Genomic DNA, 19,122 nt, shown 5'->3' with positions numbered 1-19,122 from the left:
GAGTCTCTGCGATCAGTCATTGCCTCAATGACCCAAGGAGATTTCCTGGCATCCATCGACATCAGAGATGCCTATCTGCATGTGCCAATTGCAGTTTCACACCAGCGTTGGCTACGTTTTGCAATCGGAGAGGAACATTTCCAATTCGTGGCTCTCCCCTTCTGGTTAGCCACGGCCCCTCGAGTATTCACCAAGGTCATGGCAGCAGTGGTTGCGGTTCTGCACTTCCAGGGGTTGGCAGTGATTCCTTACCTGGACGACCTTCTAGTCAAGGCTTCATCCAGCGCAGACTGTCAGCGGAGTGTCTCGCTCACTCTCGCCACTCTAGCCCAATTCGGGTGGCTTGTCAATCTGCCCAAATCCACTCTGACTCCGACCCAGAGGCTCACGTACCTAGGGATGCAGTTCGAGACTCTGCCGGCACTTGTGAAGCTGCCCTTAGTCAAACAGCAGTCCCTCCATCTGGCGGTGCGCTCTCTGCTGAGGCCCCGCCGTCATTCCATCAGGCACCTAATGCAGGTGCTGGGTCAGATGGTGGCGTCAATGGAGGCTGTTCCCTTTGCCCAGTTCCATCTGCGTCCTCTGCAGCTGGACATTCTCCGCTGTTGGGACAAGCGGACTTCCTCCTTGCACAGGCTAGTGGCTCTGTCGCCACAGACCAGGGGCTCCCTTCAGTGGTGGCTTCGGCCCCTCTCTCTGTCTGTGACGCTCCTTCCTGGCCCCGTCCTGGGTGATCCTCACCACGGATGCCAGTCTATCTGGCTGGGGAGCGGTATGTCTCCACCACCGAGCACAGGGCACTTGGACTCCGTCCGAATCAGCCCTCTCGATCAATGTGCTGGAAACCAGAGCTGTGTTTCTAGCTCTCCTAGCCTTTCACCACCTTTTGGCGGGCAAGTACATCCGAGTCCAGTCAGACAACGCGACAGCGGTTGCCTACATCAATCACCAAGGCGGGACACGCAGCCGCCTGGCAATGTTGGAGGTTCAACGCATCCTTCAATGGACGGAGGACTCCAAGTCCACCATATGCGCAGTCCACATCCCAGGCGTGGAAAACTGGGAAGCAGATTATCTCAGCCGTCAAACCGTGGACAGTGGCGAGTGGTCCCTGCATCCGGCAGTGTTTCAGTCAATCTGCCGCAAGTGGGGCACTCCGGAAGTGGATCTAATGGCATCCCGGCACAACAACAAGGTCCCGGTTTACGTGGCTCGCTCCCACGATCCTCAGGCCTTTGCAGCGGACGCTCTGGTTAACGATTGGTCCCAGTTTCGTCTGTCCTACGTGTTTCCCCCTCTAGCTCTCTTGCCCAGAGTTCTGCGCAAGATCAGAATGGAGGGCCGTCGGGTCATCCTCATTGCTCCGGACTGGCCCAGGCGAGCTTGGTACCCAGACCTGCTCCATCTGTCTGTAGAGGTGCCGTGGCATCTTCCGGACCGTCCAGACCTTCTCTCACAAGGTCCGTTTTTCCGCCAGAATTCTGCGGCTCTCAGATTGACGGCGTGGCTCTTGAGTCCTGGATCTTGACGGCTTCTGGTATTCCTCCTGAAGTCATCTCAACTATGACTCGGGCTCGGAAGTCTTCCTCGGCCAAAATCTATCACAGGACCTGGAGAATTTTCCTGTCCTGGTGTCGCTCTTCCGGCCATGCTCCTTGGCCTTTTTCCTTGCCGACCCTTCTGTCCTTTCTACAGTCCGGTCTGCAGCTAGGACTATCCCTCAATTCCTTCAAGGGACAAGTCTCGGCTCTGTCAGTGCTGTTCCAGCGGCGTATCGCCCGGCTGGCTCAGGTCCGCACCTTCATGCAGGGCGCGTCTCACATCATTCCGCCTTACCGGCGGCCCTTGGATCCCTGGGACCTCAATTTGGTCCTCACGGCCTTGCAGAAACCCCCCTTTGAGCCTCTTAGGGAGGTTTCTTTGTCTCGTCTTTCACAGAAAGTAGTCTTTCTAGTGGCCATAACTTCCCTCAGGAGAGTCTCTGATTTGGCTGCGCTCTCTTCGGCGTCACCTTTTTTGTTTTTTCATCAAGACAAGGTGGTTCTCCGTCCGACTCCGGACTTTCTCCCTAAGGTGGTTTCTCCTTTCCACCTTAACCAGGACATTTCCCTGCCTTCCTTTTGTCCAGCTCCTGTTCATCGCTTTGAAAAAGTGTTGCATACTCTGGATCTGGTGCGGGCGCTCCGGATCTATGTGTCTTGCACCGCTGTTCTTAGGCGGTGCACCTCTCTTTTTGTGCTAACCACAGGTCGGCGTAAGGGCCTCTCGGCTTCTAAGCCGACCTTAGCTCGTTGGATTAGGTCGGCCATTTCCGATGCCTACCAGTGTACTCAGGTGCCTCCCCCGCTGGGGATCAAGGCACACTCGACCAGAGCTGTCGGTGCCTCTTGGGCTTTCAGGCACCAGGCTACGGCTCAGCAGGTCTGTCAGGCTGCCACTTGGACTAGTCTGCATACCTTTTCAAAGCACTACCAAGTGCATGCTCATGCTTCGGCAGATGCGAGCTTGGGCAGACGCATCCTTCAGGCGGCTGTCGCCCATTTGTGAAGTTAGGCTTTGCCTACTTCTCAGTTTTTCTGTTTATTCCCACCCATGGACTGCTTTGAGACGTCCCAGTGTCTGGGTCTCCCATAGGAACGATAAAGAAAAAGAGAATTTTGTTTACTTACCGTAAATTCTTTTTCTTATAGTTCCGTATTGGGAGACCCAGCACCCTCCCTGTTGCCTGTTGGCAGTTTCTTGTTCCGCGTGTTATCACCGGCTGTTGTCGTAGACAGAGGCTCCGGTTGTTCCGGTTCTTGCTCTGTCTTTACTTGTGGGTGGCTATTCTCCTTCAGCTTTTGCACTAAACTGGCTAGATCCAGGGGGTGTATATGCTCAGAGGGAGGAGCTACACTTTTTAGTGTAGTACTTTGTGTGTCCTCCGGAGGCAGAAGCTATACACCCCAATGTCTGGGTCTCCCAATACGGAACTATAAGAAAAAGAATTTACGGTAAGTAAACAAAATTCTCTTTTTTGTTCTTATATAAAGGTAGCCATACACATCAAACCGCTATCAAACACTTGTATTCTGTGTGGGAAGAGGAGATAACGCAGCTGGGAACAACTGCCTCCTTCTATATCATCTATTGGGCCCCCCATGCTCATAACATGTTCACCTGGTCCTGCTCAAATGGATGGTTTGGATGAGTACTAATGTCTATGGGGGCCTGAACACTTGGATTTATGACCCAGTATAAGAATACACTTGACTCCAGGTCTCTGACCTGTCTGCCACCTCCTCTGCTACCGTATTTTCCGTTTTATAAGACGTACCGGATTATAAAACGCACCCCAAATTTGAAGGCGGAAAATAGGAAAAAATAACTTTTACTGTTAAAATGAGGGTCCGTCTTATAATCCTAGTGCCTCTTATATTAACTCACCAGGGGGGAGCGGCTCAGGAAGGTCACAGGAGGCGGGTAGGCGATACTGCAGGTTCGGAGGAGGGGTGTCGCGGCTCAAGAGGATCAGTGTGCGGAGGATTGGCAATACTGCAGGCTTGTGGGGTGTCACGGCGGCGGGCGCCATTTATCTGTTGGCGGGCTTGGAGGAGGGGGTGTCGCGGCTCAAGATGGTCTGTGTGCGGAGGGCCGGCGATACTGCGGCTCGGAGGCTGGGGTGTCGCGACTCAAGATGGTCAGTGTGCAACAGCGGAGGGTTGGTGATACTGCCGGCTCGGGGGGTGCCATGGCGGCGAGGACCATTAATCTGCCGGTGGACTATGGGCTGCTTTGAATCACCCGCAGTTGAAGAGATGGACTTCAAGAAAATGGCCGCAGATGTGGCGGGGTGCGCGGAATGACACAATGGACTTGAAGAAAGTGGCCGCGGAGTCCTATCTGCGCACACACCGCCTCCGTGGCCATTTTCTTGAAGTCCATCTTGTCAACTGCAGGTGATTCATAGCAGTCCGCCGGCAGATCAATGGTGCTCGCCACCATGACACCCCACAAGCCTGCAGCATCGCTGATCCTGCGCCTCCACTGCTGTCCTGGTAAGACATATGTGGATTGTAAGACGCACCCCCATTTTCCCTCTAGTTTTGGGAGGGAAAAAGTGCATCTTACAAATGGAAAATACCATACTTTCTAACTGTAACAAGGCCCTGAGCTATGATACTTTGATTTCTTAATTATAGTTCCGATATCTTAGTTAAACTAATTTTATATAATGTGTTCTTCTCTCGGTCATTCATTTGGCATCTTGGCTGATGAAGCTGTTTATGTGCTCAGAGACCAAGTTAATCAATAAAGATATTACTTCTGTAATAGTTTTGTCTTTTTTTTTTAAAGAGAAATATACCGTATTTTTCGGACCATAAGACGCACTTTTTCCCCCCAAATGTTGGGGGAAAGTGGAGGGTGCGTCTTATGGTCTGAATGTGGCTGCGGGGAATGAGGGTGCGGCGGTGGAGCGGGTCATCGGGGGCACGAGCAGACTGCTGCAGCCTACCGTGACCACGTGGGCCCACTCATTTCATATGCACGCCCATCCTCCCGCCTATCATCTCAGCGCTGAAGCCGGCGCTGACAGGTGGGCAGGAGGATGGGTGGTGGGTGCGCGCCTAGTAAACAGCCAGCCCGCATGTTCACCCCTGGCAACTACAACCTGGAGTGATCATGTGTGGCTGTATTCACTGCCCCCCCGTGCATCATCATCAGCACGGGGTGCAGTGAATCGGTGTACTCACCCGTCACCGTGTGTGGAGCCGTCCCACTGCAGCATCGCGATGTCTTCCTTTCTGTGCTGGTCAGCTGATCTGTGTAGAGAGCGGTGAGCACAGCGATGACGTCATCGCTGTGCGCGCCGCTAGTGTTCACGCAGATCAGCTGACGGCACAGAAAGGAAGACATCGCGATGCTGCAGACAACGGTGACGGCTCCACACAGCGGCACTGCAGCTGAGAAGAGAGGAAGATGATCGGTGCTGCAGGGAGTGAGGAAAGGTGAGTATAAACGTTTTTGTTTTTTTTCTGTGCCACAGGATATAGGCCATATACCAGGATGGGGGTATATTATGAGCAGGATGGATGGGGGTATATTATGAGCAGGATGGATGGGGGTATATTATGAGCAGGATGGATGGGGGTGTATTATGAGCAGGATGGATGAGGGTATATTATGAGCAGGATGGATGGGGGTATATTGTGAGCAGGATGGATGGGGGTATATTATGAGCAGGATGGATGGGGGTATATTATGAGCAGGATGGATGGGGGTATATTATGAGTAGGATGGGGTATATGAGCGGGATGGGGGGGTATATAACAGGATGGGGATATATGAGCAGGATGGATGGGGGTATATGAGCAGGATGGGGGTATATGCGCAGGATGGGGGTATATGCGCAGGATGGGGGCATATAGCAGGATGGGGGTATATGAGCAGGATGGATGGGGGTATATCAGCAGGATGGATGGGAGTATATGAGCAGGATGGGGGCATATAGCAGGATGGGTGTATATGAGCAGGATGGGGGTATATGAGCAGGATGGATGGGAGTATATGAGCAGGATGGGAGTATATGAGCAGGATGGGGGTATATGAGCAGGATGGGGGTATATGAGCAGGATGGGGGCATATAGCAGGATGGGGGTATATGAGCAGGATGGATGGGGGTATATGAGCAGGATGGATGGGGGTATATGAGCAGGATGGGTGTATATGAGCAGGATGGGTGTATATGAGCAGGATGGGGGTATATGAGCAGGATGGATGGGAGTATATGAGCAGGATGGGGGTATATGAGCAGGATGGGGGTATATGAGCAGGATGGATGGGGGTATATGAGCAGGATGGATGGGGGGTATATGAGCAGGATGGGGGTATATGAGCAGGATGGATGGGAGTATATGAGCAGGATGGGGGTATATGAGCAGGATGGATGGGAGTATATGAGCAGGATGGGGGTATATGAGCAGGATGGGGGTATATGAGCAGGATGGATGGGGGTATATGAGCAGGATGGATGGGGGGTATATGAGCAGGATGGGGGTATATGAGCAGGATCATATACAAGGCAGGAGGATCATTACCAGAATGGGGTACCTTAGTAGAGAATTGGGGACATTACCCACATAACAGTGTCAGCAGCAGATCCTCGCCCCATAACAATGTGTCATGACCACATTTTTTGGTTAAAATTTTATTTTCCTATTTTCCTCCTCTAAAACCAGGGTGCGTCTTATAGTCCGAAAAATACGGTGATTTAAAAAAAAAAATCAATGTGCTAAAGTCAAAAGTGAATTTGAGCAATTATTTTTAATCTGAGCATTCTGTCATGTGTATGTACATCCATGAGGATGACTATAAGAACGGCTGTTCCTTTCATTTAGGATGTCTTCATAAAGTGCCGTGGCCCGTCCTTTGAAGTTCAGGTTGGCCTACACGAGTTATTAGGACATGGCAGTGGAAAACTCTTTGTCCAGGTAACCAATAGTTAATGCATGAACAACCTGTTACTTGTTCTTACCCCTCGGGTCTTCATAGAAAGGTCATACAACCATTCCTTCATGTTTTCCAGGATGACAAGGGAACATTCAATTTTGACAAAGAAAATGTTATCAACCCGGAGACTGGGGAGCAAGTGAGTAACAATTGTGACCAGGTGCCCGTACACCTTAGATAAGCATGGACTCCAAAAGGAGGAGTCCATGCTTATCTAAGGCGGCTTTTGATGGCGGCTTCTCTCCAGCTGGAACAAAATGATCAGGTGTTGAAATTCCCCGTACAGGATCACGGAGTGTGAGGACAGGTTTATACTAGTGTTCAATTTTTCTAGGAACAGATGAAAGGAACCCTTTAAAAGTAAAAGTCTATCACGTGATGGACAGAAACGGTATCAGACAGACTCAATCAATTGTAATGGGGTCCATTTGGTTACTCTACAGTGTCTGTTGCTTTAACAGAATAAATAGTGTAAGAAGTTAGCCATGTGGTGAAAAATTAAAGTTTCAATGGAGCATCCAACACAAATGTGAACCCAGTCCCCGAAATCTGCAGCTAAAGTGTCTGGGTGACCTAATGGTCCTCATTGATTATTATCAAGGATGACCTATAGTTTTTGTATTTGTTGTACTTCTTGTTCACAAATTTACTTAGTGTGTATTCTTACTGCCAGGTGAGAAGTTGGTATAAACCAGGTGAAACTTGGGACAGTAAATTCTCTACCATCGCCTCTTCCTACGAGGAGTGCAGAGCGGAGTGTGTCGGGCTGTATCTGTGCGTCAGTGAAGAGGTGTTGCGGTAAGAAGCTTCATTGTAACATCCTTAATGTTGTGATATCAGATGTGTGCATTTTTTTTCATCGGGGTGGGAAACTGTTTTGGATATGCTGTGACCGTATTTTAAATCTGCCTTTCTTTTTCGCTCCTAATTGGGAGACCCAGACAATTGGGTGTATAGCTACTGTCTCCGGAGGCCGCACAAAGTACTACACTTAAAAGTGTAAGGCCCCTCCCCTTCTGGCTATACACCCTCCCGTGGGAGCACGGGTCCCTCAGTTTTTGCTTTGTGCGAAGGAGGTCAGACATCCACGCATAGCTCCACTGTTTAGTCAGCAGCAGCTGCTGACTATGTCGGATGGAAGAAAAGAGGGCCCATACAGGGTCCCCAGCATGCTCCCTTCTCACCCCACTTTCTGTCGGCGGTGTTTGTTAAGGTTGAGGTACCCATTGCGGGTACGGAGGCTGGAGCCCACATGCTGATTCCTTCTCCATCCCCATTAGGGCTCTGGCTGAAGTGGGATTTTACCGGTCTCCAGGCACTGAGACCGTGCTCCATCCGCAGCCCCTGGAGAAGCCGCTGGATATGGAGCTGAGTATCGTCAGGGACAGGGCCCTGCTCCGTCAAGGTACTCTGTGTCCCCGTGCATACGCGCGCACACCGCAGCATTGCTGGGTGTGTTAGTGCGCCGGGGACATCAGCGCTGCTGCGCTTGTGCCATTTCCTCACTACAGCTCAGCTGAGTGGGTAGACTAGGGCGAACGGTCGCGCCAGGCCGCTGGGCTCAGTCGCACTGCGACACTGCTGTGACTTGTGGTGCGCCGGGGACTTCCGCGCTGGCCGTGCATATATCACGGCCGCGCTTATTACTACAGTCCCCGGCTTTTGCGGCCTAGTTTGTCTCGTTCCCGCCTCCGCACCTGCCAGTCAGGAGGAGGGCGGGACGTTGTATAGAGCATCAGCGCTGAGGGCTGGAGTCTTTTTTACATACTCCAGCCCTCACACTAGGCACAGGGGGACGCAGTTTCCCGCACTTTTGTTTGGGCACGCCCACGGTCCGCCCCTCTGCACACAACGCCGGCAGCCATTCCTGCCTGCACGCTGAGCTGCAGAGGGAAGACTGGGAGACCCAGACACGGGATTCTACGGCCTCATACCCGCTGTTCAGCGGGCGGTAAGCAGCCCTCAAGGGCTCACCCCCACTTGTGCCGTTTGTGTACTTGGTATTTTGTGTTTGCAAATACTTTGCACTGTGCGGTCGCTGGTGTTTTTTTCTCGGCTATATACCCTCCTAGATTACAAGGAGGCAACAGCATGTCGTCCGCAAAACGCAAGGGTGCCAAGGCACAGACGTTATATGCTGCCTGTACCGCATGTGGGGCTGCTCTACCGGCAGGTTCCGCTGACCCCCATTGTGTGCAGTGCTCGGCCCCTGTGACACTTGCACAGCCGGGGCCTCTGCTAGACGTGACCCAGGGAGAACCACCTGTGAATACTGTCCAGGTGACAGGAACAGAGTTTGCAGCTTTTGCTGACAGATTGTCTATGACTATGTCTAAAATTCTTGAAACATTACAGTCTAGACCAGTTACTCAGACCATGGACACTGTTGAATCATTGCTCCCTGGTCCCCCTCAGCTGGAACACTTCCGTGCTCCAGGGGTGTCACACGCACCCCAGGGTGACGACTCTGACTCGGACGACAGTCCCAGACAACCTAAACGGGCTCGCTATGAGGGGCCCTCAACTTCGTCTCAATGGTCAGGATCCCAGCGGGATGAATCTATGTGTGATGAGGCGGATGTAACTGATCAGGATTCTGATCCTGGGACCGCTCTCAATCTAGATACACCGGATGGTGACGCCATAGTGAATGATCTTATAGCGTCCATCAATAAGATGTTAGATATTTCTCCGCCAGCTCCTTCTGCGGAGGAGTCAGCTTCACAGCATGAGAAATTCCATTTCAGATATCCCAAGCGTAAATTAAGCTCTTTTCTGGACCACGCTGACTTTAGAGACGCAATCCAGAAACACCACGCTTATCCTGATAAGCGGTTTTCCAAAAGGCTTAAAGATACACGCTATCCTTTCCCCCCTGACGTTGTCAAGGGCTGGACCCAGTGTCCCAAGGTGGATCCTCCAATCTCCAGGCTTGCGGCTAGATCCTTAGTTGCAGTAGAAGATGGAGCGGCACTTAAAGATGCCACCGATAGACAGATGGAGCTCTGGTTGAAATCCATCTATGAAGCTATTGGAGCGTCGTTGGCGCCAGCATTCGCAGCCGTATGGGCACTCCAAGCTATTTCAGCTGGTCTTACACAGATTGACACGGTCACACGTACATCTACTCCGCAGGTGGCACCATTGACCTCTCAGATGTCTGCATTCGCGTCTTACGCGATTAATGCTGTCCTAGACTCTACGAGCCGTACGGCGGTGGCGTCAGCCAACTCCGTGGTTTTACGCAGAGCCCTGTGGTTGAGAGAATGGAAGGCAGATTCTGCTTCCAAGAAGTGCTTAACCAGTTTGCCTTTTTCTCGTGACCGACTGTTTGGTGAGCGTTTGGATGAAATCATTAAACACTCCAAGGGTAAGGATTCATCCTTACCTCCACACAGACAAAACAAACCCCAACAAAGGAGGGGTCAGTCTAGTTTTCGGTCCTTTCGAGGCTCAGGTAGGTCCCAATTCTCCTCGTCCAAGAGGACTCAAAAGGATCAGAGAGGCTCAGATTCTTGGCGGACTCAATCACGCCCAAAAAAGCCAGCAGGAACAACCGTTACCAAGACGGCTTCCTCATGACTCTCAGTCTCCTCTTTCTGCATCCTCGGTCAGTGGCAGGCTCTCCCGCTTTGGCGACATTTGGCTGTCACAGGTCAAAGACCGTTGGGTGAGGGACATTCTGTCTCACGGGTACAGGATAGAGTTCAGCTCTCGTCCTCCAACTCGTTTCTTCAGAACTTCTCCACCGCCCGACCGGGCCGATGCTCTGCTGCAGGCGGTGGCCGCTCTAAAGGCGGAAGGCGTGGTGACTTCTGTTCCTCTTCAAGAACAAGGTCACGGTTTTTACTCCAATTTGTTTGTGGTACCAAAAAAGGACGGATCGTTTCGTCCCGTCCTGGATCTAAAGTTGCTCAACAAACACGTAAAAACCAGGAGGTTCCGGATGGAATCTCTCCGCTCATCATCGCCTCAATGTCTCAAGGAGATTTCCTAGCATCAATAGACATCAAAGATGCTTATCTCCACGTGCCGATTGCGCCAGAGCATCAGCGTTTTCTACGCTTCGTTATAGGAAGCGAACACCTGCAGTTCGTAGCGCTACCTTTCGGGCTGGCAACAGCCCCTCGGGTCTTCACCAAGGTCATGGCATCAGTAGTAGCAGTCCTGCACTCGCAGGGTCACTCTGTGATCCCGTATCTGGACGATCTACTGATAAAGGCACCCTCTCAAGAGGCATACCAACACAGTCTGAACGTGGCACTGAAGACTCTCCAGAGGTTCGGGTGGATTATCAACTTTTCAAAGTCAAATCTAACCCCGACCCAATCACTAACATATCTTGGCATGGAGTTTCATACTCTCTCAGCGATAGTGGAACTTCCACTGGACAAGCAGGGCTCGCTGCAGACAGGGGTGCAATCTCTCCTTCAGAGCCAGTCGCACTCCTTGAGGCGCCTCATGCATTTCCTAGGGAAAATGGTGGCAGCAATGGAAGCGGTCCCTTTCGCGCAGTTTCATCTGCGCCCCCTACAATGGGACATTCTCCGCCAATGGGACGGGAAATCGACGTCCCTCGACAGAGACGTCTCCCTCTCTCAGACAGCCAAGGACTCTCTCCGGTGGTGGCTTCTTCCCACCTCATTGTCAACAGGAAGGTCGTTTCTACCCCCATCCTGGGCGGTGGTCACGACAGATGCGAGCCTATCAGGGTGGGGAGCAGTGTTTCTTCACCACAGGGCTCAGGGTACGTGGACTCAGAAAGAGTCCACCCTTCAGATCAATGTTCTGGAAATCAGAGCAGTCTATCTTGCCCTGCGAGCCTTCCAACAGTGGCTGGAAGGCAAGCAGATCCGGATTCAGTCGGACAATTCCACAGCGGTGGCGTACATCAACCACCAAGGGGGAACACGCAGTCGGCAAGCCTTCCAGGAAGTCCGGCGGATTCTAACGTGGGTGGAGAACACAGCATCCACCATATCCGCAGTTCACATCCCAGGCGTGGAAAACTGGGAAGCAGACTTTCTCAGTCGCCAGGGCATGGACGCAGGGGAATGGTCCCTCCACCCGGACGTGTTTCAGGAGATCTGTCGCCGCTGGGGGACGCCGGACGTCGACCTGATGGCGTCACGGCACAACAACAAAGCTCCGGTTTTCATGGCACGGTCTCACGATCACCGAGCTCTGGCGGCAGACGCCCTAGTTCAAGATTGGTCGCAGTTCTGGCTACCTTATGTTTTCCCACCTCTGGCATTGTTGCCCAGAGTGCTCCGCAAAATCAGGTCCGACTGCCGCCGCGCCATTCTCGTCGCTCCAGACTGGCCAAGGAGGTCGTGGTACCCGGATCTGTGGCATCTCACGGTAGGCCAACCGTGGGCGCTACCAGACCGTCCAGACTTGCTGTCTCAAGGGCCGTTTTTCCATCTGAATTCTGCGGCCCTGAACCTGACTGTGTGGCCATTGAGTCCTGGATCCTAGGGACCTCAGGTTTATCTCATGAAGTTGTTGCCACCATGAGACAGGCTAGGAAACCATCCTCCGCCAAAATCTACCACAGAACGTGGAAGATATTCCTATCGTGGTGCTCTGCTCAGGGAGTTTCTCCCTGGCCATTTGCATTGCCTATTTTTCTTTCCTTCCTGCAGTCGGGGTTGGAAAAAGGTTTGTCGCTTAGCTCTCTTAAAGGTCAAGTCTCCGCGCTATCCGTATTTTTTCAGAAACGCCTAGCGCGACTTCCTAAAGTACGCACGTTCATGCAAGGGGTTTGTCATATTGTCCCCCCTTACAAGCGGCCATTGGAACCCTGGGATCTGAACAAGGTTCTAATTGCTCTCCAGAAGCCGCCTTTCGAGCCTATGAAAGAGATTTCCTTTTCTCGGCTTTCTCAGAAAGTGGCTTTTCTAGTGGCGGTCACGTCTCTTCGGAGAGTGTCACAGCTGGCGGCGTTATCTTGCAAATCTCCCTTCCTGGTGTTTCACCAAGACAAGGTAGTTCTGCGTCCAATTCCAGAGTTTCTTCCCAAGGTGGTATCTTCCTTTCATCTCAATCAGGATATCACTTTACCATCTTTGTGTCCGCATCCAGTTCACCAATTTGAAAAGGGTTTACATCTGTTGGACCTGGTGAGGGCACTCAGGATCTACATTTCCCGCACGGCGCCTCTGCGCCGTTCGGATGCACTCTTTATCCTGGTCGCTGGTCAGCATAAAGGGTCGCAAGCTTCCAAATCCACCCTTGCGCGGTGGATCAAGGAACCAATTCTTCACGCCTACCGTTCTGCTGGGCTTCCGATTCCTTCTGGACTGAAGGCCCATTCTACCAGAGCCGTAGGTGCGTCCTGGGCATTACGGCATCAGGCTACGGCTCAGCAGGTGTGCCAGGCGGCTACCTGGTCGAGTCTGCACACTTTTACCAAGCATTATCAGGTGCATACCTACGCTTCGGCAGATGCCAGCCTAGGTAGACAAGTCCTTCAGGCGGCGGTGGCCCACCTGTAAGAAAGGGCTGCTTGACAGCCCTATCACGAGGTATTCTTTTACCCACCCAGGGACTGCTTTTGGACGTCCCAATTGTCTGGGTCTCCCAATTAGGAGCGAAAAAGAAGAAGGGAATTTTGTTTACTTACCGTAAATTCCTTTTCTTCTAGCTCCAATTGGGAGACCCAGCACCCGCCCTGTTTTTCTTAGGGTATTGGTTTTTCGGGTGCACATGTTGTTCATGTTGATAAGTTCTGTTCTCCGATATTGTTTATCGGATTGAATTTGTTTTTGAAACAGTTATTGGCTTTCCTCCTTCTTGCTTTTGCACTAAAACTGAGGGACCCGTGCTCCCACGGGAGGGTGTATAGCCAGAAGGTGAGGGGCCTTACACTTTTAAGTGTAGTACTTTGTGCGGCCTCCGGAGGCAGTAGCTATACACCCAATTGTCTGGGTCTCCCAATTGGAGCTAGAAGAAAAGGAATTTACGGTAAGTAAACAAAATTCCCTTCTTTAGTTTCCATTCATTTTTTTTCTTTTTTGTTGCTTCCCTTTCTCTATTATTTCCCTTTGTCTTTTATTTACCTTTCTCCTTTTCCTTCCCTTTTTGTGTTCTTTTTCTCTTTGCTTCCCTTTTGCTATCTCTTTCATTTCTTTTCTTTATCTTTATCATTTCACTTTCGTTTTGCTTCCCTTTGTCTTTTCTTTCCCTTTCTCCTTTTCCCCTTTCTCCTTTTCCCCTTTCTCCTTTCTCCTTTTCCCCTTTCTCCTTTTCCCCTTTCTCCTTTTCCCCTTTCTCCTTTTCCCCTTTCTCTTTTTCCCCTTTCTCCTTTCTCCTTTTCCCCTTTCTCCTTTTCCCCTTTCCCCTTTCTCCTTTTCCCCTTTCTCCTTTCTCCTTTTCCCCTTTCTCCTTTTCCCCTTTCTCCTTTCCCCTTTCTCCTTTTCCCCTTTCTCCTTTCTCCTTTTCCCCTTTCTCCTTTCTCCTTTTCCCCTTTCTCCTTTTCCCCTTTCTCCTTTTCCCCTTTCTCCTTTTCCCCTTTCTCCGTTTCCCCTTTCTCATTTTCTTCTTTCTCCTTTTCCCCTTTCTCCTTTTCTCCTTTCTCCTTTTCCCCTTCTCCGTTTCCCCTTTTTCTTTTCTCCTTTCCCCTTTCTCATTTTCTCCTTTCTCATTTTCCATTTCCCCTTTCTCCTTTTTCCTTTTCCCTTTTTCCTTTTCCCCTTTCTCTTTTCCCTTTCCCCTTTCTCCTTTTCCCCCTTCTCCTTTTCCCCTTTTCTCCTTTTCCCTTTTCTCTTTCCCCTTTTTCCTTTCCCCTTTTTCCTTTCTCATTTTTACCCTTTCTCTTTTCCTTTCCCCTTTCTCCTTTTCCCCTTTCTCATTTTCTTCTTTCTCCTTTTCCCCTTTCTCCTTTTCCCCTTTCTCCTTTTCCCCTTTCTCCTTTTCCCCTTTCTCCTTTTCCCCTTCTCCGTTTCCCCTTTCTCTGTTTTCCCTTTCTCATTTTCTCCTTTCTCCTTTTTCCTTTTCCCCTTTCTCCTTTTTCCTTTTCCCCTTTCTCTTTTCTCTTTCCCCTTTTCCCTTTCTCCTTTTTCCCTTTCTCCTTTTCCCCTTTTCTCCTTTTCCCTTTTCTCTTTTCCCTTTCCCCTTTTTCCTTTCCCCTTTTTCCTTTCCCCTTTTTCCTTTTCCCTTTTTCCTTTTCCCCTTTCTCTTTTCCTTTCCCCTTTCTCCTTTTCCCTTTTTTCCTTTTCCCCTTTCTCCTTTTCCCTTTTCTCCTTTTTCCTTTTCCCCTTTCTCATTTTTCCCTTTCTCATTTTTCCCTTTCTCATTTTCCCTTTTCACAAAGGCAGCCATAGTAATAAACATGACATAAACTTCATTGGGTGATGGGTGCTCCACTAGTAGTTAAAGTTATTATACCTTCATGTCCTAGACCTCATTTGATACTGCTGCCGCTAGGCCTTGTGCAAGATAATGAGCCTTGGGCCGGAGTCACACTTGTGAGAGACTCGTGCAAGTCTTGCATCACATCACCCGACATGGCCTGCAGCTCTCCTGACAGGAGCATCTCAGCTGCATAGAAATACATGCAGCTGACCCGCTCCTGTCAGGAGAGTGTGTGGCCATGCCGGGTGATGCGATGTGAGACTTGCGCGAGTCTCTTGCAAGTGTGACTCCAGCCTTAGCAAGTAAATAGCTGTCAGTCCAGCATCTGCTTAATCTGATCATATAAATAATCACTTCTTCTTACTGCAGGATTTTTGGCCATGAATCTCAGGAAGCACAAGATGTTTTATATGTGAATTGGCTGAACATGGTCCGGGCTGGGCTGTTAGGACTGGAGTACTATACACCAGAGACTGGCAAATGGAGACAGGTGTGTTTGAATATTATGGCTGTTTTAAAGTGATTGTCCACCTTTTGAGGATTTTTTTTTCTACTTAAATGCATGTATTTGTGGCTAAAAATTATTTTGCAAATTGAGTATCATTAGCAATTTTGCATCATTCGGCTTTTAAAGGCTCTTTGTCTCTCTGCACATCTAAGGCGGGCTTTGCACGCTGCGACATCGGTAACAATGTGTTACCGATGCTGCAGCGATAGTCCCGCCCCCGTCGCACGTTCGATATATAGTGAAAGCTGCCGTAGCGATTATTATCGCTACGGCAGCTTTACACGCACATACCTGCCGTGCGACGTCCCTCTGGCCGGCGACCCGCCTCCTTCCTTAGGGGGCGGGTCGTGCGGCGTCACAGTGACGTCACACGGCAGGCGGCCAATTGAAGTGGAGGGGCGGAGATGAGCAGGATGTAAACATCCCGCCCACCTCCGTCCTTCTCATTGCAGCCGGGAGGCAGGTAAGGTGAAGTTCCTCGCTCCTGCGGCTTCACACACAGCGATGTGTGCGGCCGCAGGAACGAGGAACTACATCGTACCTGTCGCTCCCCCGGCATTATGGAAATGTCGGAGGCTGCAGCGATGATACGATGACGACGATTTTGCGCTCGTTCATCGTATCATCTAGGATTTACACACTACGACATCGCAAGTGACGCCGGATGTGCGTCACTTTCGATTTGACCCCACCGACATCGCACCTGCGATGTCGTAGTGTGCAAAGCCCGCCTATCTTTGATGTGGTCCTAAATTTCCTTTGATTCAATCGCTGGTTCTCATCTGCAGGCTCATATGCAGGCTCGCTTTGTCATTCTACGCGTCCTCCTGGAGGCCGGGGAGAACTTTGTCACAGTTGCCCAGAAAACTGGAGCTGATGGCCGTCCTGATGCACAAGTATCACTAGACAGAAGCAAGATTATGAGCGTGGGTCGACCGGCCATTGAACGATTCCTGCAGAAATTGCAGGTCAGTAGCCAGACAAGTAAATGGGTCACCTCTACGCCGCCATGTCACTGCTTGTCCATTCCTTGATTCCGTATTAGTTTTTTTTCCTTTTTTTGTTAAAGAGATTGGCCACATCTTTAACATTGATGGCCTATCCTTAAGGGTGCTTTACACGCTGCGACATTGCTGACAATATATCGTCGGGGTCACGTTGTTAGTGACGCACATCCGGCACCGTTAGCGACATCGCAGCGTGTGACACCACGGAGCGACGATCAACGATTACAAAATCATTCAAAATCGATGATCGTTGACACGTCACTTCTTTCCTTAATGTCGTTGCTGCTGCAGGTACGATGTTGTTCGTCATTCCTGCGGCATCACACATCGCTATGTGTGACACCGCAGGAACGACGAACATCTCCTTACCTGCATCCACCAGCAATGCGAAAGGAAGGAGGTGGGTGGGATGTTACGTCCCGCTTATCTCCGCCCCTCTGCTTCTATTGGACGGCTGCCATGTGACGTCGCTGTGATGCCGAACGAACTGCACCCTTAGAAAGGAGGCGGTTTGCCGGCTAGAGCGACGTCGCAGGGCAGGTAAGTCCGTGTGATGGGGGTAAGCGATGTTGTGCGCCACGGGCAGAGATTTGCCCGTGTCGCACAACCGACGGGGGCGGGTATGCTCGCTAGTGATATCGATACCGTTAAGCAGCGTGTAAAGTACCCTTTAGGATAGGTCATCGATGTTTGATCGGTCGGGGTCAGAGACCTCTGCCAATCAGCTGATCGCAGTGTCAATGGTGGCAGCTTGTGGCCGGAAATGCCGGGTCTGATACCTGTCACTTCCGCCGATTAGCTGTTCTCGGGGCCACCGCCGGCTGCAGGTGGCCAGAAATGCTCAGTTTCTGAGTTGCACCGTCAACTGTTAGTGGCCACATCTAGGTACTGCACATTCACCTATTGATTTCAATGGGAGCCAGATCTGCAGTACCTGGTCGCGGCCACTATCAGTTGACGAGGCGACTCTGAAACTGAGCACTTCCGGCAGCCAGCAGCGGCACTGAGAACAACCAATCGGTAGAGGGGCCATGTGTCGGACGCCGGCCAATCAGACATTGATCACCTATCCTTACTGTTAAAGTAATTTACAATACCTTTAAATATTCCTGTTCTATGCCTTCTTCCTTTTTTCAGGTATATAAATCTACAGCAGACGTAGATCGGGCTCGGGACATGTATGAAGGATACTCTAAAGTTACAGAAGAGGAACACAAGTTTCTCACCCTGCGTGACATTGTAATACTGAGAAAGGAAGAGCGCAAATTGTTTGTACAGATAAACACTCAGGTGACAGGTGAGCACTGCGACATATTTACCACTAGCAAAATCCTTTGACCTGTCAGACGCTTGTATCGACTATATCCGGATATCTTGAACCCTGTTTAAGGTAAAATTCCGGACAAATCTTTGTAAAGTAACTTTTCTTTATCATCCTCTTACCCGTCAGGGAGTGAATGTGTCCTCTAAAAAAGAGAAAATATTCACAGTTACATATTGTCTACACCATAGCTTAGGTGTTTACTGGAATTGTGATTTCTTTGTCGCTCCATTGGAAGACCCAGACAATTGGGTGTATAGCTTCTGCCTCTGGAGGCCACACAAAGTATTACACTTTAAAAAGTGTAACCCCTCCCCTCTGCCTATACACCCTCCCGTGGACCACGGGCTCCTCAGTTTTATGCTTTGTGTGGAAGGAGGCACACATCCACTCATGCATTCTCATAACATAGTTATGTCGGATGGAAGAAAAGAGGACCCCGATGGGGCCCCCGGCATGTTCCCTTCTCACCCCACTACGTCGGCGGTGCTGTTAAGGTTGAGGTACCCATTGCGGATACAGAGGCTGGAGCCACATGCCGTCTCCTTCACCATCCCTTATGCGGCTCTGGGAGAAGTGGGATCCTGAGCGGTCATCCATTTGCTGGGACCGTGCTCCATCCGCAGCCCCTGGTGGAACCTGTCGGACCGGAGCCTCTTTCAACCCCAGGGACTGGGCCCTGCAACGTGAAGGTACTCTGTGTCCCCATGGGGGAGACTGTACAGGGAGTCGCACCTTCTTCCCGGAAGCCGCGGTAGTTCAATCCGTTGTCTTTTCGGCGGACTTCCGCGCCGACTGTGCCTGCTTGTCGGGCGCGGTCTCAAATTTAGTCCCCGGCTTCGCCGCGGCCTAGTTGTGAAAAATCCCGGCCCCGGGCCTGCCTGTCAGGGGGAAGGGCGGGATTACCGACATGACGTTGGATGTGAGGGCTGGAGCATCTTGCATGTCTCCCTCCCCCCTCATTGACCACTGTGGGGACCCCAGATTCCCGCTCTTTCCTGGCGCCGCCCTCGGCCCCACTCCTCCCCTGAGAGCTCCGGCGGCCATTTTTGGCATTCTGCCGGTGGATGCTTCTCAGTGACAAAGCTCTGCAGCTCCGGGGGATCCAGGACAGGGAATCTGGAGGACACACTCCGCTCTTTAGCGGTCGGTAAGCCACACCGGTCACCCGGTGCTGGTCCCCCTAGGGTGCCGCAATAGATACATATATATAATAGATATATATATCTGTTCGAACAGGCTGTATACCCTTTTCCCATATACCCTCAGTGGTCACTCTCCTAAGAGACAACAGCATGTCGTCCACAAGGAGCAAAGCTACTAAGGCACAGATTTTTTTCGCAGCCTGTACCTCTTGTGGGGCTATGTTGCCTGCGGGGTCTACCTACCCTCACTGTGATCAATGCTTGACTCCTGCCACACTTGCTCAGCCGGAGCCTAGG

General features: G+C 51.1%; 1 protein-coding gene across 1 annotated transcript in view; it reads left to right on the top strand.

Moving 5' to 3' along the window:
- DPP3 (dipeptidyl peptidase 3) overlaps positions 1-19,122 on the top strand; it is a 94,262-nt gene that overhangs the window by 56,353 nt on the left and 18,787 nt on the right. Inside the window, exons 12-17 of the mRNA XM_075325631.1 lie at positions 6,378-6,470; positions 6,566-6,628; positions 7,163-7,287; positions 15,214-15,334; positions 16,141-16,320; positions 17,497-17,656. Of these exons, the coding sequence (XP_075181746.1) occupies positions 6,378-6,470; positions 6,566-6,628; positions 7,163-7,287; positions 15,214-15,334; positions 16,141-16,320; positions 17,497-17,656 (742 nt within the window). The remainder of the gene's footprint in view (positions 1-6,377; positions 6,471-6,565; positions 6,629-7,162; positions 7,288-15,213; positions 15,335-16,140; positions 16,321-17,496; positions 17,657-19,122) is intronic.

Source organism: Anomaloglossus baeobatrachus, chromosome 10, assembly GCF_048569485.1.
Source record: "Anomaloglossus baeobatrachus isolate aAnoBae1 chromosome 10, aAnoBae1.hap1, whole genome shotgun sequence".
Taxonomy (NCBI): Eukaryota; Metazoa; Chordata; class Amphibia; order Anura; family Aromobatidae; genus Anomaloglossus; species Anomaloglossus baeobatrachus.
Note: the sequence above shows the minus strand (reverse complement) of the source record. Positions and strands in the feature narration are given on the sequence as shown.